The sequence below is a fragment of the Podarcis erhardii genome, assembly GCF_964252035.2.
Source record: "Podarcis erhardii genome assembly, chromosome: 5".
Classification (NCBI taxonomy): Eukaryota; Metazoa; Chordata; class Lepidosauria; order Squamata; family Lacertidae; genus Podarcis; species Podarcis erhardii.
The window spans coordinates 39,215,596-39,243,529 of record NC_138509.1 but is presented as its reverse complement, the minus strand read 5'-3'; the positions used below and the strand labels follow the sequence as shown (position 1 = coordinate 39,243,529).

The 27,934-nt window shown below is 40.8% G+C and overlaps 1 protein-coding gene across 1 annotated transcript in view; it reads left to right on the top strand.

The window, feature by feature from the left end:
• ADGRA1 (adhesion G protein-coupled receptor A1) overlaps positions 1-27,934 on the top strand; it is a 314,546-nt gene that overhangs the window by 162,810 nt on the left and 123,802 nt on the right. The window contains exon 12 of the mRNA XM_081863153.1: positions 1,572-1,775. Within this exon, the coding sequence (XP_081719279.1) occupies positions 1,572-1,775 (204 nt within the window). The remainder of the gene's footprint in view (positions 1-1,571; positions 1,776-27,934) is intronic.

The window sequence follows — 27,934 nt, the reverse complement described above, 5'->3', positions numbered from 1 at the left end:
ACAGCAGCAGATGTTCAGCGAGACTTGATGATAACATGCAAAAACAAATTCTGTTCTAGAAGACAATAGATGCCAATATATGAATGCCAATATATGAAACAACGAATTGGAAACCTAGATAGTTTATCTATTGGAGTCTGCCTTTCACACATCAAAGGAAAGGGAAAACAGGAGTCCTTAGAGCACCTTTCCTGAATGAGCTTCCTATAGTTTGTGCTGTGCTTTTCACATAATAGGGAAGGGCATGTCAATCTCTGACTTTTGTCTTCTGGGTTTCTGAGGGTTTTCCTGTTGTTATTCTGTCTCTCACAGCTACAGTAAACCTACCATTAAAATTTGGAAGGCTCTCTGTTATCTGGAAAATCTCCCCTACTGGGAACTATTGGTAGAGCTGATTCACCTTGCATTCCCCTTTCATATTTGCACCTGTTTTGGAATTCAGTAAATGATTTTCTTTCCTGCTGCAATGTGTGCCCAGCCAGAACTAACGCACAAAAAATGGAACAGAGGCACCTTAATGTTGCTTGATGTTGTATATGTAGTATGCATATATGGCGTAGTTATCCAGAAGCTGATGTTGATATGATAGTAAATGTTTTTAGATGTCAAGTACCACAGGTCATTTTTCTTCTTGTTGTTTAAGGGTATCTATCTCCCTTTGCGGACAATTAGGCAGACTGCTTCTTTGTCTTGATCCTACTTAGCCATTCTTTATGTCCTCCCCCCTTTCTGTAGGCAAATTAGCGTACAGTCAACTTCAACTTGTAAATAAAGCTGTAGACTTCTCTGTGTAGTCTCGTACAATACCAAACAACTGCTGTTCATTTTGGAGGCTAGCCAGCAGCAATTAAGCAAACAGCATCACTGAGACTGTGCTAGTCTCCGTTTCTCTCTTAATATGAAAAGACCATATCTTCTTGAAGATATAAATGATTCCAGCTAATGAAATGAAAACATTTTTTTGACCAGTGCTGTCACTTCACCTCCTCTGTCACCGTTAATCGCTACTTCACATCATGGAACACTAAGAAATGTGTCTTGATTCAAGGAGACCATCCATTTGGCTGTAGATGCTCTAGAGAAACTTGAACTATTCCTTCCTTGACCACATTTAGTTGCCATAGTAATATGATATGAATTATTACTGCCATAGCACTGCGAGATGAAATTTGCCAATCTGAATTCCTGCACATTTCCCATTCATTTCAAAGGTGGTGAGCATCTGACTGTAGGAATCTTGTTAAAACAAACAACTAATGATTGTTAAAATACAATTACTCCAGTTAATATCATTCTTCTCTGTAAATATAAAATTTAAGAAATGAGTTAGGTCCTTGTACATTTGAAAAAGAAGAAGATCCTTGTATGTTTTTAAAAATTAAAAATAGTGTTGCAAGCCTACAAGTTATATAACTTTATGGGTCACATGAATGGTGTTTTGTGATGCATTATGTATGTGTGTTTGTGTGTATAGTACAGCATATGCAAATACGTAATGTAGATTTTATACAAGTTATTGCCTGTAAAAAATATGTTAAAACTACACCAGCTCCTCAAATTTGTTTTGACAGGTTTCTCTTAATATTGCCCTGGAGGCCTTTATGATCAAGCCATCTAGCTTCATGGGGATGACTTGCACTGCCTTCCAGAAAATACCTGCAGATCCAGACAGGTCACTGAGCCGCAACACAGGGAACAGGGAGACAGACCAACGTTTGAATTTTAAGTGCAATGCTGGCAGTCATAGTGCCTCTGTGGTTAATTTCTCTCCAATGGTAAGTGGTATAACCAATGAATACACTGAATTTATACATAAAATAGTTTGCATTTTGCACTGAAGCAATGAGGATAAGTGATCTGAAAGGATGAATTGAACTTCCTTCTGGTTTTGCAAGTGCATTGGCAATATTTCTTACAGAACTGTGTGCGTCCATTTAAGGACACGTCCCTAATACTTGATGTTGAATCCTAAATGTTGCATTGGTTGAATGGTGAGAACAATGAAAGTAGTGTGAAAGCATGTCAGACTTTTTGTGGTATGGAAGTAAACTGGACTGAAATGCCATCAAACCTATGGCCTCCAGCAAAAATAGTTGCAGGCATTCTGATCCTGGCCCAGGGACAAGGTGGCCCAAAGTTGATTAAATCCATCTAAGTCTAATTTATGGAGTAAATTTACTCAGGATTCACTTGATTTATTAGGAGTAGTAATATTGAATAAATATATAAATCACATTTTTCTTTTGTCTCAAGTTTATGATTTTGCCAAAGGATGTAGGTATATATTGAATGTATGTAGGAATGGGGATTATCTTTCATTTACTAGAAAGTATATAAAAGCATCCAGATATTGAAAAAGAGTTGCTAGTTGTGAGGGGATTTGCTGCTGTTTGTTCACCATTGTTTTATGCAATTTCCTGTTTGTTATGTACTGTTTCCTTAATGATGTATATTGAATGTTTATATGAGGCACTTGAGCAATGCTAGACAAGTGACAAAGAAATATTAAACCATGTTCAGAAAGGCACTTCTATTTTATGAAATGTTGCAAATAATATTAGCAGTTCTGTTAATATATATGTGTGTGTGTGTGTGTGTGTGTGTGTGTGTGTGGCCTGAAATAATCTAAGAAAGCTAACAGACATGAGTTCCTTAGTGGGATGTATTATTTGTATTGAATAATGAAGCAGAACAATTAGATTCTGATCCAGTGCTAAATAGAATTTTGCATTTGGTTGAGCATGTTATTGAATTTAGAGTGTTCCAAGTTGAAGTTCTTGTTATCCTTGAACGGAATCTTATTTTAATAGGCTTAGTTTTTGAAGTTTTGAAGTATTCTGTGTATTATAGAACATTTCCCAAGCAAATGTTGAAAAGCTGGTTCTGGAACTCCTAAAAATCCTTAAATGTGGTCATCCCTCCTTTACCCTTCTGTGCTTTTCAGTTTCTGAGAGAAATGTGGCGCCCGTTGTTTCAGTGATTACTTTTTAAAAACCCATCTGAAAAGCCACATCTCAGCATTGCGGGATGTGCCATAATAGAACAGCTCTTAACAAGTGAAATACTGCATATATTTTCTGTAATCTTTTAGAAAGTATTCAAAATGGTCCTGTTTTTGAGGAGGACAGAATAGCAGATCCTATCCTTGCTACTGATGTTTCTTCATGCTAGTTCAGTTGAACGCAATCTTGGATTAAGATTTTATTTTAATCAACCCTGTGGCACAATGGGCCAATGCATCTGTCTGTTTAACCAGGAGGTTGGAGGCTAGAGACCACACAGAGATGGCTGTGGGCAGGATTTGTGCATTGCAAGGGGTTGGACTAGATGACCCTCAGGGTCCCTTCCAATTCTCCAGTTCTGTGATTCACTCCATACCTTCCAGGGTTGTTGTGGTGATTAGATGAGGAGAGGGGAACCATGTACATCACCTTGAGAAAAAGGTGGGATGTAAATGAAAGGGGGGGGAGAAGGAAATGGATTTAAAAAGCAAGCAAACACCCATGCATGTTAAAAACAAGGAAACATTTTATGTCAGGTGCTGTAGGCCCTATGTGGCTTTAGGCAAAGGCAGTAAGGATGGAGGCCCAGTAACTTGGCTGAGCACACAGCTCTCTAGTTTGGAGGTGGCACTGCAGTCTCTTCCCTATTGCACCAGTTTCCTTCATTCTCATGTTGCTGTTGCAGGAGGAAATCTTCCCATTTTAGGAGATTGTCCATGTGCCATGTTAAATGGTTTCACTGGTGCCAGGGACTACAGAAGTAAGAGAGAGAGAAGGTGGGGGTGGTCTAGCACTGTGTTGGATGTTCTTTCCACTTTTCTCTCTGCTACGGCCTTGTTCTTCAAGCAAGCCACAGAGGCCAATCCCAACCAGCCAGCCAGGGAATTGTGCCATCTCATTTCTAAGTGCTGTTGTGTGTTGTAACCAGAGCAAAACATTTGTTCATATTTTTCAGGTACAGAAAATTAACATTTTCTCCAAATATGTTTGCCTGCCAAGTACTGATGCCTTTTTCTTTTTCTTATGACAAAGCAAAAATGGAAAACAAGTGATTAGATTTCCTTCCTACCCAAGAACATGCCAGGCATCTTATCTTAACCTATGGCAGAACATTTTGTTTGAATAAAACCTTGGCAGTATATCGCTATATAAAGAGCTTTAGCAAAGTTTAATCTTTTCTTCCATGTTTTTGCCCATGTTTGTTGAAAACGTCCAAGCCAAATTTTTGGCCAGGCTTGAATTGTCATGACTTGTTTCAGTGAACTAAATATTTTGCAGGTGAAATTTTCAGAAAAGTACAACAATAGCCCTTGTAATGGGGGTTGGGGTTGCTTGTGCGTAACCCGCAAACTGCTGCAAGCTGAGTTGTTTGGTTAAAACTTTCCCCCCAGCTGGACAGCCTCTACTCCGTGGCTGTCTCAATCACTGGCAGAATCCGTCAGTGGGCGTTTCCTGAAACTTTTTCCAACATATAAGTTCTTTGACACCAAGTCTCCGCCTAGCCTCCCTGCGTGGAAGCTTTCTGCGCAGAGTGGGCGTCCCAAGTGGAGGCTCTGCGCTCTCCCCGCTGGTCTCGCTGGAACAGTCTCGGAGCCCTCCCTCCGAAGCTCCCTCAGCCTCCCCTTTCTTCCTAGCGTCACGCCTATCTCCTTCCCCAGCGGAAGCTCCCCCTCTCTCTTTGCTGGTTCCCTCTCCAGCGTCATCGGGGAGCCTTACCTCCACCCTTGGTTTTGATGGCAGTTCCCTGACAGCCCTTTTTTTGGTTCCATAATTGAAAAGGTAAAGTTTAATATCAGAATATTCAATTAAACTGGAATCCATGTTATGCCTTGCTGCTATAGCAGGTCTTCTTAAAGTATGTGAAACAGTTATGTTTGCATAATTTCATAATTCATTTATTTTCTAACTGTTCTCATGGGGGGGGTCCATTTATCTCAGAGTCACCACACATGCAAAATTAGTTTTATCAAAATACTGAATTAGTAAAATCTTATTATTTCCTTATGATAAAAACAAAACCAAAGGAACACGAAAGCTGCATAAAAAGAAAATGAAAAGTGGCAGAAAGGGCAAATGTTTGTTTCAGTAACAAAGTATTCCTTTTGTTGGCAATCCATGTGAAAGCTCTGAATTGCATTTATTGAAAAACAGAAACAAAAACTTTTACATAATAGTTTCCCATTGTGGGGGAGGTGATTCTGACATTGTTATATGCTTCTTGGATGACTTCTTCAACTAAACACCTGCAGGTGGCAATGGCTACTTATCTGGTCCCAGGGTGGGCGGCAGTTGGGGCCCATCACAGGCTTCCTCCGATTTCCCCAGAGCTGATAAAATGTCTCTTTTGCAGCTGGCCGTTAGATCCATCCCTGGCCGGCTGCTGTGGATGGTGGGATATTCTGCCTAAACCATAAAATTCGAACTGCCCAATCAGGGGGCAGGCAGGTGGGTGGAGCCAGGGGAGCAGTCTGGAGTGTGGAATTCTTCACTCTGGTCCATAGGTTTATGATGAGACTGCCACTTTGATGAAGCTAAGCAGGTGTGGGGGTGGGCAGTGTCCAGATGGAAAACCCCCTGGGAACTGCCACCCTTAGTCCTAAATCCATCATGAAGAAAGCGTGCTTTGACCTCAAACCTCATTCCCACTTCATAAGCCATGTTTTATGAAGCCTCAAATGATTATCCAAGCCGGGAAATACATTGCATGCAAAATTTGCTACTTACATGGTAATCAATGAAGGAACTTGCCCAGGCAAGCACATTATGTGACCCATGAGAGCAGGCAAATAACCAGACTGTGCAACGGTGATGGGATAAAATCAGGCTAAATCTTATTGACAGCAGCAGGCAGGGCAAGGATTGGCATGGCATTGGGTCCCAAGGATCAGTTCATCATTCCACAAGCCCCGTGTTGATGGAATGGATCCGCTGGGTTTGGATCTCTTCAAACCTGTATGATGGGAGTTGGCCAGTGTTGAACCTTGCCATGGTGCAAGCCAAGCAAGAAGAGAAGAAGAAGAGTTTGGATTTGATATACCGCTTTATCATTACCCAAAGGAGTCTCAAAGCGGCTAACATTCTCCTTTCCCTTCCTGCCCCACAACAAACACTCTGTGAGGTGAGTAGGGCTGAGAGACTTCAAAGAAGTGTGACTAGCCCAAGGTCACCCAGCAGCTGCATGTAGAGGAGCGGGGACGCGAACCCGGTTCCCCAGATTACAAGTCCACCCCTCTTAACCACTACACCACACTGGCAAGCAAGGTCTTGCAGATACCAAACCGACACATGGATTTGCCATGGCCAATCCTCCCCTCAGGCCCCTTATGGGCCATCCCCCAATACTATGTTGATCCTGACCAATGTCATTTCTGCCCTCATACGAACAATGTTCTTCCGCCTAACAAAGAAAAGCCATAATTTCACTGAGGGAAAGGCAGAAAAACCCCAATGAAGTGCCAATCAGGTTGGGAAGAAGGGGGAATCATTTCCAGCCCTGTAAACCAGCGACCCAGCATTGCTCAGTGAAGGTTCTAACCCAAGGGTGGGTGGGCAGGAAGCTTTCAAAGCAAACTGGCTGTGAGCTCCAGGGGAAGCAACCTTATATAGGCTTTCCCCTCCCCTCAGCAGCAAGGGCTCATGGGGCAGCTTTTTCTCATGAGCCCATCACACAGAGATGATACTGGGCAAAACCTTGCCCACTATTTTGCTGCAGTCTATGGGCCCCAGCAGGGCCGCGGGTGGCGCTGTGGGTTAAACCACAGAGCCTAGGACTTGCTGATCAGAAGGTTCGCGGTTCGAATCCCCACAACGGGGTGAGCTCCCATTGCTCGGTCCCTGCTCCTGCCAACCTAGCAGTTCGAAAGCACGTCAGAGTGCAAATAGATAAATAGGTACCACTCCGGCGGGAAGCTAAACAGCATTTCCGTGCACTGTTCTGGTTTCCCCAGAAGTGGCTTAGTCATGCTGGCCACATGAGCCGGAAGCTGTACGCCGGCTCCCTTGGCCAATAAAGCGAGATGAGCACCGCAACCCCAGAGTTGGTCATGACTGGACCTAATGGTCAGGAGTCCCTTTACCTTTACTATGGGCCCCAGCACTGCCGGGCAGAAGCGCCCTGTGCTTATTGGGCACAGAACGGTGCCAAAAGGGATAAATCTTTGTTCCACAGCACATTTTTAAAGCAGCATATGCAGTATTACCATCAGACCCACACTATTCCACATTTTGGGACATAAATATATGTCCCGTGAGTTTTCTGAGAACACATTCAGCAGGCTAAATTAGCAAGAGTGTTTTATATGCTCAGGTATCATAACAGTTGACAGATGAATGAAGCTGAGCAAAAAATGAAATGACTGAAGTGTATATTATTATACTCTAAAATATTAGCACTGTTAGTGACTTCTGAGCAAACCGGTATAACCCAAGTTATTTCTTGCCATTCCCTGTGCCAGCAGCCTTAGATCTTTCTACTTATGCCTCTGTAACAGCTCCCTTGTGCAATATTGAAACCATGGTATAATGTAATTTATTGCTAAAATACTGCTGTGAAGACAAATACACACACATACACACACACAGTAAGTCTGTAAACATTGTGTGTGCAGGATCAGGGCCTGTGCTGTGACCTAAACTGCTCCTTGACGGTAGAAGGGATTTCTAGGCTTAGGTTTTGATATCCTTCTTTTTGGTTAGGGTGGATCCTTAACTCTTAACCTCTTTTTAAGCTCCAGGTACAGCTAGTGTACATTTGAAAACCTTTCCTACTTGATAATACGAAGACATAAATTACAGAAACAATGCATTGGTGGTTAAGTTGTCTGGCATACTTAGTTATTTATTCTAGACTTATTTTACCTTGCAAGTGTAGTAGGCTGTACCAATATTGGATGTGTAAGACAGAGCAGAGTGCAGAGCAGTTTTCATTTCTACACAATTGCACATATGGATCTTTGGATTATGGCCTAGAATTTCTATGACTGTATCCATTAGAGAGAAGGCCAACATACTTACAGTATTTTCAGGCTGGCTTGATATTCAAACTTTAAAACAATGTATTGACTTTTTATGATTCAAAATTAAAGTGCAACACTGGTTCTCAGCTACCATGTTAATTAAGTCATGCCCCTTTTTTGTCCTTAAACATTCAAGTAGCAATAAAATAAAATTCAACATGTATGTATGCATAGTACTGTTTAATCATGAGCACCATTTCTCCTCCCATGGAATAATAATAATAATAATACCACGCCCATCTGGCTAGGTTTCCCCAGCCACTCTGGGCAGTTCCCAACAGAACATTAAAAACACAACAAAAGATCAAACATTAAAAACTTCCCTAACCAGGACTAAACTAGGCTTCCTAACTTCTCTTTTACTCTGTATTTTAAAAAAAGCTCATATTGACCGCCAGGTTGTGGGCTCACAGGAAAGTTGTGGGGTATGGCTGCAAGATTGCAGGTGATAGCAAAATCATTGGAAAGTGTGGATTCCCCTTGCTCAAGCAGAAGCACCTTTTTGCTTGCACTAGATGTTGTTGGATCCCAGCCATATTCTTATCAATGTTCTGTAGGGTTCTGCTTTGTGCTTTCTGCATAAATTTATAAAACCAGTTCAGCTTGAAACATTCGCTATAAAGACATCTCTTGTAATGCAGCTTGACAAATCAAAAGCACATTCTCACAGTGGAAAAAGAAACCATTAATAGCAATAGAATTGAAAACTCAAAAAAAGGAATGTATGCATTTCTTGGCTTTAATTTTAACTACTGTGAGCTACATGGTCTGGAAGAGTAGGCCGTGCTTGGCTTTTAAAGAATTCATGTGATGGTTCACTCACCTTGGTCTGATATGGCCTATCAAAAGAAAAGACTTTTCCTTTCCCACTCACAATGAGACCTACCCGAAATTATGTCCAGTATTTCATTCCTTACATATTTATTGTTGTTCACTCATTTAGTCGTGTACGACTCGTCGTGACCCTATGGACCAGAGCACGCCAGGCACTTCTGTCTTCCAATGCCTCCCGCAGTTTGGTCAAACTCATGCTGGTAGCTTCAAGAACATTGTCCAACCATCTCATCCTCTGTCATCCCCTTCTCCTTGTGCCCTCCATCTTTCCCAACATCAGGGTCATTTCCAGGGAGTCTTCTCTTCTCATGAGGTGGCCAAAGTATTGGAGCCTCAGCTTCAGGATCTGTCCTTCCAGTGAGCACTCAGGGCTGATTTCCTTAAGAATGGTTAGGTATGATTTTCTTGCAGTCCATGGGACTCTCAAGAGTCTCCTCCAGCACCATAATTCAAAAGCATCAATTCTTCGGCGATCAGCCTTCCTTATGGTCCAGCTCTCACTTCCATACATCACTACTGGGAAAACTATAGCTTTAACTATATGGACCTTTGTTGGCAAGGTGATGTCTCTGCTTTTTAAGATGCTGTCTAAGTTTGTCATTGCTTTTCTCCCAAGAAGCAGGAGTCTTTTAATTTCGTGACTGCTGTCACCATCTGCAGTGATCATGGAGCCCAAGAAAGTGAAATCTCTCACTGCCTCCATTTCTTCCCCTTCTATTTGCCAGGAGGTGATGGGACCAGTGGCCATGATCTTCGTTTTTTTGATGTTGAGCTTCAGACCATATTTTGCGCTCTCCTCTTTCACCCTCAATAAAAGATTATTTAATTCCTCCTCACTTTCTGCCATCAAGGTTGTGTCATCTGCATATCTGAGCTTGTTGATATTTCTTCCGGCAATCTTAATTCTGGCTTGGGATTCATCCAGCCCAGCCTTTCGCATGATGAATTCTGCATATAAGTTAAATAAGCAGGGAGACAATATACAGCCTTGTCATACTCCTTTCCCAATTTTAAACCAATCAGTTGTTCCATATCCAGTTCTAACTGTAGCTTCTTGTCCCACATAGAGATTTCCTTACATATACCAGAGCAGTAAATGTAAAGGACCCCTGGATGGTTAAGTCCAGTCAAAGGCAATTATGGGGTGGGGCGCTCATCTCACATTTCTGGCCAAGGGAGCTTGTGTGTGTCCCCAGACATCTTTCTCGTTCATGCAATGCGTCTGGGATGACTAAGCCACTACTGGCGCACGGAGGACCATGATGAGTGCCAGAGCACATGGAAACACCATTTACCTTCCTGCCGCAGTGGTACCTATTTATCTACTTGCACTGGCGTGCTTTTGAATTGCATAGTACAAATATTCAAATGCTGATGCTAAATTTATATTTCATCTATAAATGTGATGAGCAGGAAGGGCACATTTTTAAAGTTCTTAAGTTCCAAAATCCAACTGGACAGTACGTTTTGGTTGGTTCTAATAAAGTTAACAAAACGTTATGCAGTTCAATTGTCTGCTATCTTCTCCTACACTGGCTTTGCTTAACATTCTTTAGGGACACAAGGAAGCCTCCATAATGGTTGGCTATGGAACTTTTCAATCAGTTTTAGTAGGCTATGGTTTTGCTGCAATTCAGCCGTTCGTTCATATTAAGTTTAACTTTGGGACAGCTCAGTAATAACATTGACTCTGCAAAAATATGTAGACTTCTCTCCTTTTGTACACATACTTTTCTTTGACATATCATTACCTCAGACCTCAGAACTATTGTCTATTTTTTATATATATCCCTAGTTAGAAGCCATGTATATATCGTACATATTCTGAACTTAGAAATATCAGTACGGTGTTACGTTAAAGGAAAATTATTTAATCTTTTCAGGCTGATATATTTCCTGCAAGCTTGTAGCCACGTGCAAATGTTTTCTAGTATTGAGCTGACCTACACAAATGATATTAGTATTGATTTTATTTCTCAGTAGTAATCACATGTCTGATAATAACTGACAGAGATTTTGTGGAGACACAGGCACCTTGCCTCATTTCATTGTATTTGTCTCTCTCCGCTTAGATGTTTGCTTTATATATTGGAATAAGACCTTATCGTGGGTGACTGTATGACATTATAGAAAACAATATAAAGGTGTCAAGGCCAGCTCTGCCTTTGCATCAGTGACAAAATTGTTATTAATGTTGAGGATGCAACAGTATGTCTGTCAATCACATAGGTGCTGCACTGCTATAATGCTGCAAAATATATCATGTTTACAAGGTCTAAGGGTACTGTAATCCCACTTATGTCCATAGTGATCTCTTTCTCTGGTGCCTAGTTATGGTCACTTGCGGCTTTACAAACTCTGCACAGTTTGCACTTAAGCAAGAATGGTGGCGTTCTCCACCTACTTTATATTTGTTAGTGGATATACAAGCTGCTGTACTATCAAAGAAAGAGCCAGAAAGCATGAACTAGAATAAAGGTTTTTTTGCAGCTCATTGTATTTAACAAACCTCCATAACTCATGAATGATAACTGCAGTACTATTTTTCCACACTAATGAAACGAGGCATGTTGAACTATGAAGTGTCAGTGAGATGTCAACAGATGGGAGCCAACACACTTCTTAAAATTAAATACATTTTTAAAAGTGATGAACTAGTGTTCAGATTTCACTGCAGAGTGCATTGGTTTTATTTGCAGTCAAGTAATGAGCCTATGAAAATACGGGAGAAACTGTGGCCGCTGTGTCATATTTGTATTCTGCACTGTAGTGTGCAACTATCTTATTTATAAATTCACACACATGGGATAGGCAATGATCTGCCTAAAGAAGTCACTTCACTGAAATGATGTAATGCACTCCAAAATTGCTTTGCATTCTAAATAAGCAAAGCTCTTTTCATCAATTTTCGCTTTATTCATTGGTAGTATATTCAGCCCTGCAGCAGAACTTTTTGTGCCTGTGTCAGGGGATTCACTTGATGCAAAGTGCATTACTCTGTTGTGGCATGCACAGTTCCTTGGAGTAATTACTATAACCACACCATCCTTCAAATAATTCCATTCATATCTCTGTTTGCTTGAGGTTAGACGAGTGGTTCCCCATTGGCTAACTGCTGCAGACCCCCTGTTTTTCAAAACACAACCCTTGGAGCCCCTACTTTTGAAAAAATTGATATCTCTTTTGTATATATCAACAGTTATGTTGATACCTCTGTTGATACCTCTACTGTTGTTTTTGTTATGTGAATTATGCCATGGACCCCCTGGGTGGGTTACGCAGAGCTCCTTGGATTCACAGACCACCAGCTGGGTACCACTGGGTTAGACCATAGCCCAGCCTTCTAAAAAGGCTGCTGCTTAGTACAAGGAGGTAATTGAGGGTATTCAGTTCTGCTTTCCATTCTCATCCAGCTACTTAATGCAAAATAGCATGACCTCTAGTAACTATCAAATCATGCTGGTCAATGAAAAAGAACGACAGACTTCCTACTTAATGTACAGTGTAATCATATACATGTTTACTCAAAACCAAGCCCTACTTTGTTCAATGGGGCTTATTCCCAAGTAAGCAGGAATAGGATTTCAACCTTATTTATTTATTTTGGAGTTGATATCCTTCCACACTGTAAAAGCCTCAGGGCAATTCTTAACATAATATAAGCAACCAATAAAACGCATTTTGAAACTCAGTATCCAGATACATCAAAACTAAAAACACCAATCTCTTCGGAACTTCATGGGCTTTAATATATGTCACATGATGGACTTACTCTAAATTTTAAAGTTAAGTTACAAAATTTTAAATTTTAGAAAGTGATTTTAGGTGTTTTTTTTAGAAATTTAAAAAAATCTTTTAAAAATGTATTGATTATTTAATATTTCTAAGAGCTACCTGAAAAATTTCTTCTTGGGATCTCAATGGGATCACACACACACACACACACACACACACACACACACACACACAGTGTACATACATGTCTGCCTTAGTGGATTCTATTTAGGATAAATGGGTCTTCTTGGAGTAAAATATAACAGAATAAACAAGACTTCAACTATAATATCAGTTGCTTTGGGCATTTCTTTAGAAAGGTATTCAATTAAAAGGTGTCTGAGAAACTAGTCAGGCTTTTCTTTTAAAAATGTGTTCCAAAGGAGTGATAGCTTGCTGTCACATGATGGAATTAATGCTTTGAAAGAACTCTTGTTAGTACTTCATTTCATGAAGTACAACAAAATGCCTATCAAACAAAACTGGATGATATGAGGTAAAGAAGTTGGGTCACTTGATATGGAACGACCCATTTAAGGGTTTGCATCCTGTGCTAGTTCCACTCAGACCAGACCCACTGAAGATTATGGACGTGTGTAACTTAGATCTATTAATATCAATGGGTCTACTCTGAGTAGGGCTTAGTTAGATGCAACCCAGTGAATCTGACAATTTAATAGAGGATTGTGTAATCCTATCTTTTATGTACACCACCCTGATTTACCTCTTTAAAAGTCGCAGAGTGTACTTTTCATATACGACCGCCACATTGATTTCATAAAACTTGTTACGATATTCTTAATCCATTGATTTTGCTGTCTCTTCATAATTCAAAATATTGTGTTAAGACTTGTATCATTTGCGCTAATGTAAAAGCTGCTTGCAAGATTTCCCCAAATGCATTATCCAGGTGATTTATTTATCATGAGGCAAGAAAGCTAAATTGCAAAACTCCTTCATGTGCAATGTGATGGTAAATAATAGCCCATATTCTAATTAAGAAAAATTTGATAATAAACATGCTGACATTGTAACAGTTAATAATGCAGTAGATTAGCTTTTAGAACATGCATTTCGAGTAAAATTAATGGTATCTATTGTAATATTGCACAAACAGGATCAATAGTAATGCAAGAGCCTTCAGATAACTCTCTCTGATTGAAAGTTTTCCCAGGGCAAGGATTTAAGTTGCAAAATGAATATGCAGGTTCACAACCAAATTTTAGATGCCATTCAGTTCCTTTGTATGCTGATGAGCTGATGGAAAGAAATGATTGGGCCATTGACTGAAGACCAAATCTCTCTTACACACACACACACACACACACACACACACACACACACACAACTTGATATCTGCGCCACACATTGAGAAAGGGCTCCTTTTTAATGGAGGGGGGGCATCTCTTTATTTTGCTTAATGCTGAAAATGTAAAATAGTGGTACCCTATAACAACTTCCTGACAGTAAGAGCTGTTCGACAGTGGAATTTGCTGCCAAGGAGTGTGGTGGAGTCTCCTTCTTTGGAGGTCTTTAAGCAGAGGCTTGACAACCATATGTCAGGAGTGCTCTGATGGTGTTTCCTACTTGGCAGGGGATTGGACTCGATGGCCCTTGTGGTCTCTTCCAACTCTATGTTTCTATGATTCTATGATTCTAACTGCTGCAGGTAAAACAAAGGCTAGGCTTTCCCCCTGAATCTAGTTTACTATGTGAAGGGTTGATTGGTTGGTTGGTTGTTGTTTTTGTATGGAGGAGCTGCAATTATTATTATTATTATTATTATTATTATTATTATTATTATTATTATTATATTTATACCCCACCTTTTTCCCTGATGGGACACAAGGCGACTTACAGATAAAAACAAGAATTGGTAAAAACAGAAAAAACCAATTATTAGTATGTCTAGAGACAATGGATGAAACAAACACCATTAGCTGTACTGCTGAATAAGTGTTTAATGGTTATTGTATTTGTATTTAAAAACCAATACAAATTTGTTTAAAGAAAACAATTGAACAGTAATAGAATTTAAGCCATATCCAAATATAAAATCTCTTTAAAACATACCAGTCATCACAATAAAACAGCACGGCACTGGACCTTTAACTAGAAGCTGTCAATTCCCAACAGCTTGTTGGAACAAGAAAGTCTTCACCTCCCAGCAGAAGTACAGCAAAGAGGGAGCCAGTATAGCTTCTCTAGGGAGGGAGTTCCAAAGTCTGGGGGCAGCCACTGAGAAGTCTCTCTCCCGCATCCTTGCCTGCAGTGTTAAATGGTACAGCACTAATGGGGACTAGATCTTGGTGTCTGGAGGTGGTGAAGAAGAGAAGATTGCTAATTGGTGGGGGGAAGAGAGGCAATCTAGATGAACCTTTGCCAAGCTCCGCACTCCCTGCCACCCCCAATGTTTTGCATTACAGCAGCAGTGTTGATTGGGACTGGTAGGAATTATAGTCCAAGACACCAGGAAGTCATCACATTGGCTAAAGCTGATGTTGGCATTTTGCCTTCTGCAGTGGAAAGGGTAACATTGGTTGTGAGAGGCCCCACATTAATGCAAGAATAATTGCCCAGCTCTATCTGTATATGGCAGGGGTGAGGGGCACGTGGCCTTACAAATGTTGTTAGTCTTCAACATTCGTCAGCCCCAGTCGGCATGGCCAATGGTCCAAGAGGAAGGAAGTCAGTTCAATAACATCTGGAGGGCCACACTTTCCCCATCCAGGGCTGGATTTAGGTTTGATGAGGCCCTAAGCTACTGAAGGTATTGGGGCCCTTGATACATCCAGCTATCCTTTGTCAACAACAAACTGTCGCTGTTTCTTGTGCTGAATATATGCTATATGGTAATTTATGGACCTGGAGAACACAAAACACTGTTGCTGAATGTAGGTTTTATTTTATTTGTTTTTAATCTTATATTTTGGAAATGTACATCCAGTTTTTTTCCCTTTAATTTTTTGGGGGCCCCCAAGAGAGTGGGGCCTTAGGCTATAGCTTGTTATCTTATACGTAAACCCAGCACTGTCCCCATCCCTAATGTAATGGGGGAATATTCCATTACTAGAGTCACACATCCTAGGGTTAAGCAGATTCTATGCATGTACATTTCTAAGTGTTCCCTAAAACCCTCAGATCTTTGAAGGAGGAGGTATGATATGGGGAAAGGGGCTTAAAATGTATTGTGTCAGCAGAATGCATTTTCTGCACTTTGAATAAATTGAGATTGAAAACTCTAAACTGCAGTATTGGAACTGGAGATGTGCATTGTCTAGAAAATTAACAAGACTAGAATTAGAAATGAAAAATAAAGTACTTTGCCCATATTGCCCTTTTTATGCTATTAATTTAAAATGAGCACTTACTTGGATTTTTATTTAATGCTGTGTTTATGGTACTTTCTTTCCTAATGCTAGAAATGAAGGTGCTTTGGTTGTTGATAAATATAGACCCCTGAGTCTGTGTGTAACTGCGAAAATCTATATCATCACCAGTCTTTAATGAATCGAACCTGCTATCAAAGAAAGTATTCTTAGATGTTTGCTACCATTAATCCCTGTAATGGATTTTTAAAAAGACCTCCCTGTGCAGCAAGAACACGAGTGGAAGGTGCATTTACCACTTGCTCTAAATCTAAAGCAGACTGCAGGCTATGAATTATGGATAGACAAGATAGCAATGAATTGTGTTCCTTTACTATAAATAGATTACAACCCCTCAGACCAAAAGTTTGATGAACCAGAACTAGAAAAAAACACACAGTGGCTAATCTCAATGTGTGCAGGTCATACATTTGGGGTAGCAGCTGTCTGGAATACGCTTCAGTGACCACCATATGCTGCCATTTTAAGAGGTAAAGTCAAGAGCAGGCCAAGCAGCCTACCTCCGAAAACAACTGTTATGTGGGACAATCAATTAATTTAGTGCCCCACTACCCCAAATTTCTTTCTTTCTCTGCCTTCCTCCCATGCATTGTTCATCTCCCTCTTGCCCAGCTCTGTCCACCATTTCACATCTTTCTCCCACCCTTCATCTTTCTTTCTCTCTGTCCTGCCACTTCCTGCACCCTCTTCTTTCTAAGCTCCTTCGTCTCACTTTTCTTTTTCGTTCATCTGTTTCCTTCTCTCGGTTCCCTCCAGCTGTAGCTGCTGCTTCTTTCCCCAACCATATTCCTCAACCAGGAACCTTTGGAGGCTTGCCCAGTGAGTCCCAGTTGCAGTGAGTTTCAAGGTGAAGGGACCTGGGCAAATCAGACGCACGTGTGCACAAATGATGCTTCAAATTGCAGAATAACATCGCTAATCCAGATTGTGCAATTAAAATAAACCTGTTTTATTTATTTATGAATTAAATGAGGTCTGGATAATAGTTGGATTATGGCATTACAGTGGTACCTTGGTTTAGTACTTAATTCATTCCGGAGGTCCGTTCTTAAGCTGAAACTGTTCTTAACCTGAAGCACCACTTTAGCTAATGGGGCCTCCTCCTGCTGCTGCGCAGCTGGAGCACGATTTCTGTTCTCATCCTGAAGCAAAGTTCTTAACCTGAAGCACTATTTCTGGGCTAGTGGAGTCTGTAACCTGAAGCGTATGTAACCTGAAGCGTATGTAACCCGAGGTACCACTGTACTTCACTCTGCATAGGTGCGAGGCCAAAATCACATGTGCATCTGGAATGTTTCCCTCCTTCAATTAATGCACCTTGCCACCACAATTCTCAGGTTATGCTTCCGCGCTCCATTATATGTCATACTCCTGGCAGCAAAGTGTGGAAAGCCACTGCCCTACTTGCTGACCCTGGATGCTCACCCATACTCTGGACTGGCTTGTGTTATGGAGCACGGGTGCAGATCTGCTCTCCTGCACTGCAGCATGGCAGGGCTGCAGAGGGACACTGGAGTGGCTGTGCTGGTGTGCCTGTGGAGCCCAAACATCACTACTACCCCAACAGTGTTCTGGTACATGACTGCAACACAGCTGTCAGGAGGAGGGATCCATTGCCCTCATCCCACTGTGCCAGCCGCTCTTGCCCATAGTGCCCTAGGGCCAGAGGCCAGTTCCTCTGGAGACCACAGAGGAAGACGAGAGTAGGAAATGGTCCTTTGGTGCTCATGGAAAAGGAGGAACAATCGGATAACAGTGACCAAAGACACATTTCTACACCATAAAGCGGTGCTGAATGATTCAAATCGATGAGCGAATGATATGCCATTTCGAATTGTGTGCTCCACGGTGAAGCAGGGAATAGGGGGTGACTAAAAATGCCTTTCAGATATATCATATCTGTTCACAGATGGCAAAAAAAAAAAACCAGGAAGGTTGAAACAAGATTTAAATCCACCTTCCTGCATGTCCATCAATCAAAGGTTTGTGGGGGGAAGACTGACAGAAAAGCGTTTAAAGCTGCATTTCTGTCTTTCATTTGGCACTAATTACACTTCCACTATTAAGGTGCTGTGTTGCAGATACATACAAGGTCATACTTTTGTTTTTAAATAACTGGTGTTTTGCATGGAAATTACAGTGTATAAAGAATATTCGCATCCAGACAGCAAATTTTCAGGTAGAGACACTGCTTCATTTAAAGCATGACAGTCGTAGTTCCATTCTTCTTATGTCAAAACCTGACAAGGGCATTACATTTTGTATTGATTTTAGCAACATTGCTACTATGTCAAAATGTGAAGCCTAACCAATGCACCTTGCTGACAAGTTATTGGACAAAGCAGAAAAACAAAAATTATACCATTCTTGTGTCTAACAAACTCTAGCAAAACCCATTTCCCACATACTCTAAAACAGGGTTTTGTTACTCTTCTGAAAGCTGAACTCCTGTATTCTCAAGGCTGATAGTCTACAAGGCCCTTGACAATTCCTTTTACTATTGTTTGTCTTGCTTTGAAAGAAATATATTTTACTCCCAGAAGTAAACACAATGGACTTCTGGAAATCTGGAGTGTAAAGGGGGGAATTATTAGTGTGATTTGTTTTATATTTGTTTTGTTTTTAGCAAAAATTGTGGTTCGAGGACCCGACCCCCGCAATGTGGAATGAATACACAAGGACAAGTGATATAAGGTTAATGGGCAAGAAAAGGCCACAACTTTATTGATTACAGCAGTGAAAAGGTATTGGCTTAGGCATTGGATGTCTAAAACATGGAGGGTTTATTCACCAGTAGGTGGAGCCTGTTGATGCTAATCCAACTATAGGCTCTCCCCTGATGTCACCGAGGGTCGTGCCATGGCCTCCCGCCAAGCAGGCATCGGACAGAGTACACGACCGCCGGATTCCTTTAACGGAATACCCAAAAATTGAAGGCATAGGCGATGGCCACACCTAGCACTTCGACACACCACAACACATTATTCCAATGCCTAACCTACCCACCAATACCACAAAAGTTGTGACGATTGCTACGAGGTAGGCGAAAAAACCAAAAAGCCTAATGCCAAATGGAAAAACTCCTACCAGGCCCCCCGGACAACCAGGGCGACCAACCTAAGGTCCATAGCAAGACCAAGGAAAAACTAAGACCCTGAGCTCAAAGGGAGTGGAGGGTGGGTGACTCGCGATGGGACGACGGAGAGTGAGGCCGAGGAGGGGCTGGCGCCGCAGCATTTAGGCTGCTGTAAACGCCCCCTCGGAGGCACCTGGTTGGGTGCCTGCCAATGGGCCTGGGCGCCAGCCAGGTGAGTGGAGAGGCAGGGGGCGTTAGCCCCCTGCTAGGGGCGGAGCTCGGGCTCCCACCCACAACCACTCCCCTCTCTTCCAGGGAGGAGAGTCTTTATCTGCCTATACTGAATTTACTGAAAGTGTTGGTAAATATCACTATAATGATTCTCCAATCTCCCCCCCCCCTTTTTGTTCAACAACAACAACAACACAGATAGACCAACTAAGTCAGTTCTTGGTATGAGCTTTCGTGTGCATGCACACGAAAGCTCATACCAAGAACTGACTTAGTTGGTCTTTAAGGTGCTACTGGAAGGAATTTGTTTTGTTTTGACTATGGCAGACCAACACGGCTACCTATCTGTAACTGGAACACAGATAGAGAAAGTGAAAAAATATGTTTACTTACTTTGGTTGTATATGATTCCTTATTGATTTTGTACTAAAGGTGTGAAAAGGCTGTTACTTATCTCCATTTGAAAGCCAATTCTCAACAGGCTTTTACATTAGGTTTTTGTTGTTGTTGTTTATTTTTTACCAAGTGCGAACAAGTAATAGAATGTTGCAAATCCTTCACAAGGTGAAAGAGGGGGCACACATATCTCAGTTGGAATCTAATGTTGTGTCAAAAGATTATGGAAGCTGCTAACACTTCTTATCAGAACCCAGGAATTTGCTAAGGAGTAAACCCTCCACAAGAAAAGGCTAGGGAGTAAACCCTACACAAATCTGGAGTGGAGTCCCTAAGATGTTTAGATGGTGCCTTGTATAGCTCCTTCCAGCAACTCCTGCAGCCAAGCTGGTGCCAAGGGTATTGCTCTGCTTTCCTTTGGACCACATCAGCGAGGCCAAGAGGGGGTCCTGTCATCCTCTATACACATTGCCCAGGCTTACACCCCAGAAAGGTCCCTTCGGTACTGCTAACGCAGCGGTTTGACTTCACCCATGGAGGCACACTCCACTGTCTCTTGAGACAGATGGATGCCAACAATATTGCTGTAATCATGTGTGGTCAATAGTAGATATTCAAGGTATTGCTGCTCATGTGGTTATAAATGAGTGCTATGTTTTAATATGTGCCTCAGCTATACATGAGAGCATACTAACTTCAGCTTCAAGGCCTGAATTAATTCCATAATTTAAATTCGGTTTCTAGATAGGCACCAAATTATTTTCCCTCACTGAAAACACAGCTTCAGTAAGATTATACATTAAATTATAGTAACATTATTCCAAGTGATGCTAGAAATAACTTTGTTATATATCTATATTCAGATGAGTGCTGACAAGCTTCCCTTTCCTTTTGCTTAAGTTACGTTACTGTGAAATAGGTAATGGTATAACATTGAAATATTACCAAGTAAACTAATAATGCTGTTTGAAAATTCTCAGATTTTATACTACACGCACACACACACACACACACACACACTTACATTGTTGTGCAATTAATAACTTTAACCTAGACAACATCTTAAAAAGCAGAGACATCACCTTGCCAACAAAGGTCTGTATAGTTAAAGCTATGGTTTTCTCAGTAGTGATGCATGGAAGTAAGAGCTGGACCATAAAGAAGGCTGATCCCCTGAAGAATTGATGCTTTTGAATTATGGTGCTGGAGGAGACTCTTGAGACTGCAAGAAGATCAAACCTATCCATTCTTAAGGAAATCAACCCTGAGTGCTCACTGGAAGGACAGATCCTGAAGCTGAGGTTCCAATACTTTGGCCACCTCATGAGAAGAGAAGACTCCCTGGAAAAGATCCTGATGTTGGGAAAGATTGAGGGCAGAAGGAGAAGGGGATGACAGAGGACGAGATGCTTGGACAGTGTTCTCGAAGCTACCAGCATGAGTTTGACCAAACTGCGGGAGGCAGTGGAAGACAGGAGTGCCTAGCATGCTCTGGTCCATGGGGTCACGAAGAGTCGGACACGACTAAATGACTAAGCAACAACAACATTTATGTGGCCTGTCTGCCTCATTTGTATAAAAACACAGATTAAGGTATCCTTGCTTCTTTAATTTTGTGCTGTTAACAATTCTTTGAAAATTTCCCAGCTTTCCTATAGTAGGCTTAGATATAAGATGAACACCCAATACTAGAGAGTGCATTAACTTTTGGTTTATGAAAGGAACACTAAGTACACAAGAGAATAGAGATATAGTACTTATAATTGGGGGTTTAAATGTGCTGGTTGACAGTTTCTGAAGTTCTCTAAATTTCCACCCCAGCCTAAACTTCCCACAACCCAACCCAGCTACTGGATAAAATCTGCCTCTGTACCCGAAAGCATCTTTGGTTGCCCACCTTAATGGACAGTTTACCCAATTTTAAATACCTGCTTGTGTAGCCTTCCTTTGGTAAGATCTTTATACAGGACAGTCTCTCAGGCCCCCTCAGCCACTGGCTCCCTGGTAGGAGCCTTTCTGGCTTCCACCCTACCATTCTCAATGGGCAGCAACCGCCAGTGCTTACCAGGCAAGATGCGGCACATAAGCGTCATGTCATTGGTAAATGTCATTGGTAAAACAACGATTCACACCTTCAATACATTTTGCAATTTCATTGATGGAGATGTCTGAGCTCCAGTATTATGAGAAGGCAGAAAAGTCTCTTTCTCCACACAGTACATAATTCTATAAAGCTCTAAAATCTCTGCATGAAGGTCAAACACCAGCTCAACCTCACTCCTGTCTTCTAGAGGTGAACTGGAGGAAAGATGTAAAATACTTTATGAACATCTGAAATATTTGAAGCAAAACATCTCTCAGACATTCTGATTTACTAGTAATGTAATTAACTAATATAGAACCCAGATGAATTTACTTATCGTTTGCCTTACTTACAAGTACAATTTCATTACCACAAAAGTGCATAACCTTCTATGTTGCTGTATTGAATTTCATGGTGTGGGCACATAGTCATGTTTTGCAAACATCTGCTCCCCCCCGCCCTCATATAATATTCCAGAATTCTTTTGTACTGACAACACCCTTCAGCTTCAATTTATTAGGAAAGTTCTTCAACGAACCTTTGCTTCCATTGCCAATGGTGTTGATGAAAACCATAGTCTCAAGCATTCATTTTCTGCAGTTGTTGGGCAATCCTGAAAATGGCCAATGAGAGTAATAATTTTAATTTGGCAGTGACTTAGAAGTTGCCCTCTCACAAGGTGAGAGAATCTGTGAATGCTTTCCCTTTGTTTACCCATTAGTCTTTCCTGTTCTGTTTTCATATTTATCTGATTTTAAACAAAATCACAAGTCTTTTTCATTTCAGTATGTATTTGATTTCAAAATAGTATTTTACGCATTTTCTGAACCAAGGACTTCATCAGAAATGTGAATGCCAGTAGATAACTAAGTTTCAGTCTGCACATTAAACTATGAGATGTAGATCAGGTCCGTTTGCATTGGAGTTTACAAACACCATATTCCTCACGCATTCCTGTATTACAAATTACCATTATTCATCAAGCATTCCTCAAGAGCCTGATAACACTGTGTGGGTGTAGTAATGCTATGTCCTATTAGAACCGCAGAACAGAGCATAAACTGCAGGAAGTCTTGGTCCTTGGAACTCTCATTACATACATTAGTCCCTGAACAAGTCTGTCCAATGTCTGTATTCATTGCATTTTATTTTAATAAAGCTCCTTGGGCTCATTTTGGACTGGGCTAGGAGAAGTAAAAACTATTGCTACCATTATTGTTGTTCTTAAATAATTATAATAGAAAGACTGTCTGGTTCTTTGAAAGTAGTTCCAATAAAATATTTGGGACCAGTAAGAGTAAGTTGCTGGAGCATTGTGTAAAAGTGAAAACAAGACAGAAGCATTTGTACAGATAGCAGTGTCGTATATTAATACATATATTAATGTTAGGCTAGCAGATTTTTTAAAATTGAAGCTGTAATTTGGTTGGTAAAAACAAATCAATTTAGTTGTCACTGAAGCATCAGTTTTAAATTGTATCCTATTTTGCGGTGTCAAACAAAAGGTGACATTTTGAGCCCAAGTGACAAGTGCAATAGGTAAGGTTTTGTGCAATTAACTCTTTTTGAGAAGTATGAAAAATGAGTAATGTCTTTGTTTAAAATCCATTCACTAGCCTGTGTAAATCAAAGATGCTGGAGTAAAATACAAAACTTATTCAATCAATTGACTTGAAACGTGTTATAGTAGCACCAAAGGAAAATCATTATAAACTCAATTATTTAAAAGATCAAAAGAGTAATCCTTCAGGAAATCTCCAAAGTAAGCATTAAACAGTTTTTCAGGCAGTGTTGATTGCAGTTTTGGCAATGTAATAGTTGTCCTTAACCTTTGGTTAAGAATGTAATTGTAGGAACAGAGGAATTTGTCTTATACTGAGCTAGGAGGAGGTCTCCAAGGTTTCAGGCAGGAATCTCTTTCCCAGCCCTAACTGAAGATGCTGAGAATTGAACCTTCTGCATGCAAAGCAGATGTTCTACCTGTTCCTTGTCTACATTGGAACATTAAATTCGTGTAATGTGATGTCACACCAATAAAACTAGTATGATATTATGGCAGTAAGTTCTGTATATCTCTGCAGCTACAGTCATGGTGGTAGTCCTATGAGAAACTCCATTAAGTGCTCTTGTTTCCTTTAAAACTGAACCAAATATCTCCTTCCCAACTTTTGAAGAACTACTTTCCCTCTGGAAAAGTGGCAAGAGTGGATAGTTAGCAGCTCTCAGGAGGTGGACACATTCCATGATTTGGAGGAGAGGTGGCAAGGAGGTAGTTTTGCCTTTTAATACTACATGGTTGAGGGTTTCATTTGTTCTGTAACAAAAAATGAAAGCTGTACTGCTCCTTCATATGGCAACTTGGCTGCTCTCAATAGCTTTGCTGGGTTTCTGGGACAGGATGCCCCTAGGAATTACGTCATGATGTAAAATCACTCCCAGTGCCATTATTGGGGATAAAAGTTTTGCCACAAAGATAAGACACAGACTTCTCTCCCACATTCTTTATTTGCTCTCCAAAGATTAATCCTACCATGGTGAAACAGTTTCATCTTCTTCCACCCCTGAACTTCTTTTTCTTCCTCAAGAGGTATCACTCATTAACAAAAGTAAGCATACTTACTTTTGGTAATCAGTTTTTCACATATTCCGTCATATTGGTTTGATTTTGATTAATTATATTTCTGTGCTGCTTTTTATTAAAATAAACCGCAAAGCAGCTTACAAACAATCAATAACAACAACCTAACAGAACGTCACAAATACAACATGAATCACAAAAATCATATAGAATAATTACCAAATCTTCAGTAAAGCAATTAAAAATTATCAGTAAAACAATATAAAACACAATTAACAAAACAATTAAAACAAACAAACTAAACAGCATGATTATCAACATGATTATCAGCATGATTAACAACAAAAGTTAGGATTCACAACATTCATAATCTATAAAACAATATTAGCAACATTAACAAATAGCAACTTATAAGCTTCTACTCTATTAAGTTCATTAAATCACACATAATGCCTGTGGCAGCAGCTCCATTCTGGATGCTCCTAAGGCTGGGAGGTGGGGGGAGGTGGGAAAAGCCATTGCCTGATGGCCAGCACAAAGTCTCTGTCCCCTCACATATGGATTATTGCCTTGATCACTGAAGCCAATGTACACCCAGCAGTTTCTGGGACTGGATCTTTATTGGATCTGGCTATGTCATTCCAGTGCGTTGTTGGAAACAATCTATGCTCTACTAAGCAGGTGGTGCCATCAGAACCAAAAGACCTGGAACACAAAAAACACACATTCCACTGAATTGGGCCATTAGCTCAGCATTGTCTCAGCAGTGGCGATCTAGACGTTCCAACACAAGGTTTTTCCATCTCTGTTTGGAGATGCCAAGGATTGAATTTGAAACTTTTCACTGTACTAGTGAGCTGCAGCCCCTCCTGACAGGACCATTTGTTGGGCAGCTCAGTGAGTGCAAGCAGCACACTTCTGTGTATGTTTTACTGCTGAAGGTAAGCAGTAATCTTGCCCTGTAAGATGAGTAAAGGTAAAGGGACCCCTGACCATTAGGTCCAGTCGTGACCGACTCTGGGGTTGCGGCGCTCATTTCACTTTATTGGCCGAGGGAGCCGGCGTACAGCTTCCAGGTCATGTGGCCAGCATGACTAAGTCACTTCTGGCGAACCAGAGCAGTGCATGGAAACGCCTTTTACCTTCCCGCCAGAGCGGTACCTATTTATCTACTTGTACTTTGACATGCTTTCGAACTGCTAGGTTGGCAGGAGCAGGGACCGAGCAACGGGAGCTCACCCTGCTGCGGGGATTCAAACCACCAACCTGTAAGATGGGACCTGTATGGAATAGAGACTCATTTGATCTCTTCATAGAAGAGCAGGGGTATATGTGTAATGAAGAGATCAATGCAGATAAGCAGATATCTCTGAACTGATCTTTCTGAAATCTATGCATTTCTTGAGATTTTTAGGGCAAATTTACGGGGTGATTGTTTCTCTTCAAATGGGCTAATTGAGCTATTAATGGGCTAATTGAGCTATTAGTATGAACCTGATCGTTCATAAGTATTGTAGCCAGGATTTTACATTAGTTGGATTTGTTGGTGCATGGTTTACTTAAGGAAGAGCTCTTGTTTTCTAGCCTTTAATAGTCAAACACATACACATACGGTATATAAAAGTGGGCATTTCACTGGCAATGAAAGAAGTGGATGAAACCTTCAGATTAGTGATACAGCCAGTGATGTTCACACTATGACACATGGGTGTTTGGAGCCACCACTATGCTCAGAGCCCTCCTAGAGTACTCTAAGGTACTGATAGTATGAACTAGTACTCCTACTTAGGGGGTGAACATGTAGCATTTTTAGGAATGCAAAATGCACGCCAGGATAGCTACAAATGGAGAATCATTCACCTAATTATGGGAGTCCACATGAATCTGCATTTACCTGAAAGCAGTCACACCAAAACTTCTGGTTATATGGAGTTACCCACTGTATATTTATCATTTGAGCAAGAAAGGAGAGACAATACATTTCATTTTCTGTTGCTGCTCCTTAAGTAGAGCAGATTTCCTTTGATTTAAAGTACTAGAGAAAACTATTATGCATGCAAAACACAACCAGTAAAGCACATGGGCAGCGACAGCATGTGTCCTCTAACTATTTCACTAATATCCTGAAGCTTACACCTAAAATTAACTCTTAATTGGGAGTTTATGCAGGATCGCTATTTCTTCTATGAATGGGAGAGACTGGATCCAATTGTAGGTAGGTAAACTGTTATCAAAGCAGCTCAATAAACCAAATGAAATAAAACAGGAGTAGCAAACATGGTGCCCTGCATGTGTTATGAGACTCCAAGTCTCATTACCCCTGTCCATTGTTTGTCTGGGCTGATGGGAGCTGGAGACCAACGTATGAAGCGTATGTAACCTGAAGCGTCTGTAACCCGAGGTACTGTAGCACCCTGCTTGTGGTTAACGCTTAGCTGGAATGAAATATTCAACGCAGCAATAGAGAAATTAAAATAGTAATTTATTTGTCAGACAAATAAATAAGAGGCACAGTGGTACATGGTTACCAAGCTCTGGCCTGGCCTCCTGCCATTCTGGCCAGCACTTATATTCCCTTAATCCAGCCCCCTTTGCTCCTCCTGTGGCTGCCTCTGTCCAATCAGCCTGGTTGAAATTCCTATTGGCTGTTTGCTAGAACCAATCACAAAAGATACACCCACAAAAGATACACCCATTTCCTTGCCCTTATAAGGGAGACAAAGAGCTATATATATGACATATAAGTAATAATATATCTTACATGGAATCTTAATTACCAGCTCACCTCTTGCCCTCCTTGCCCTATTGCCTTCTAAAACAAATGGTTAATCTTACATTTTTATGTTCAACAGATGTCAAGGATCTTGAGTTTCACATCAACATTGAAAGATTTCCTTCATTTAATGTTTCTAAACAAAATGCCTGACAACTATATATCAAGACTGCTTGGATGGCGTCTTCTGTCTGGCGGGGGGGGGGGCTAGGCTCATTTGCCCCTCTGGTCTCCTATTGCAATATGACTCTATGAAATAAGAATCTAGCATTTCTTAAATCCTTTGCATAATTACATTTAAGCCAATATATTTAAGCTAATATATTTCATACATTTATCATAGGTAGCCTCTTAAAAGAATAAAGCTTTTCAAAGTAAAAAGGAAGGAACTCAGTAAAACACAGCTTTTAAAAGAAGCCTCTTCAGTGTACACCTCCCCCTTTCACCCCCCCCTTTCCAGCCTCAAAATAAAATAGGAAGAAGCTTCTTCTTCTGCCAAGCCAGTTGCCTTTCCAACATTTAACACATTTTAACCTTTTTAACTCTCTCAGTTTAAGAAACAGCTTTAGAAGAGACTTTTCAAAAATGTTCTCTTTTTCTGTCAGCTAAATGGTTTTTTTCCATTTGCTCCTGGCCTTTCAACCTTAGAAAGAAGATCTGGCTCATTTTACTGGGAGGCACATTGGTATTATCTTACCCCATTCCTAATGGTGTTTTCTCAGCCTTGGGGCAGCATATGTAATTCTCCCTTTTTATGACTTTGAGAATTGTTTTTCTACTATA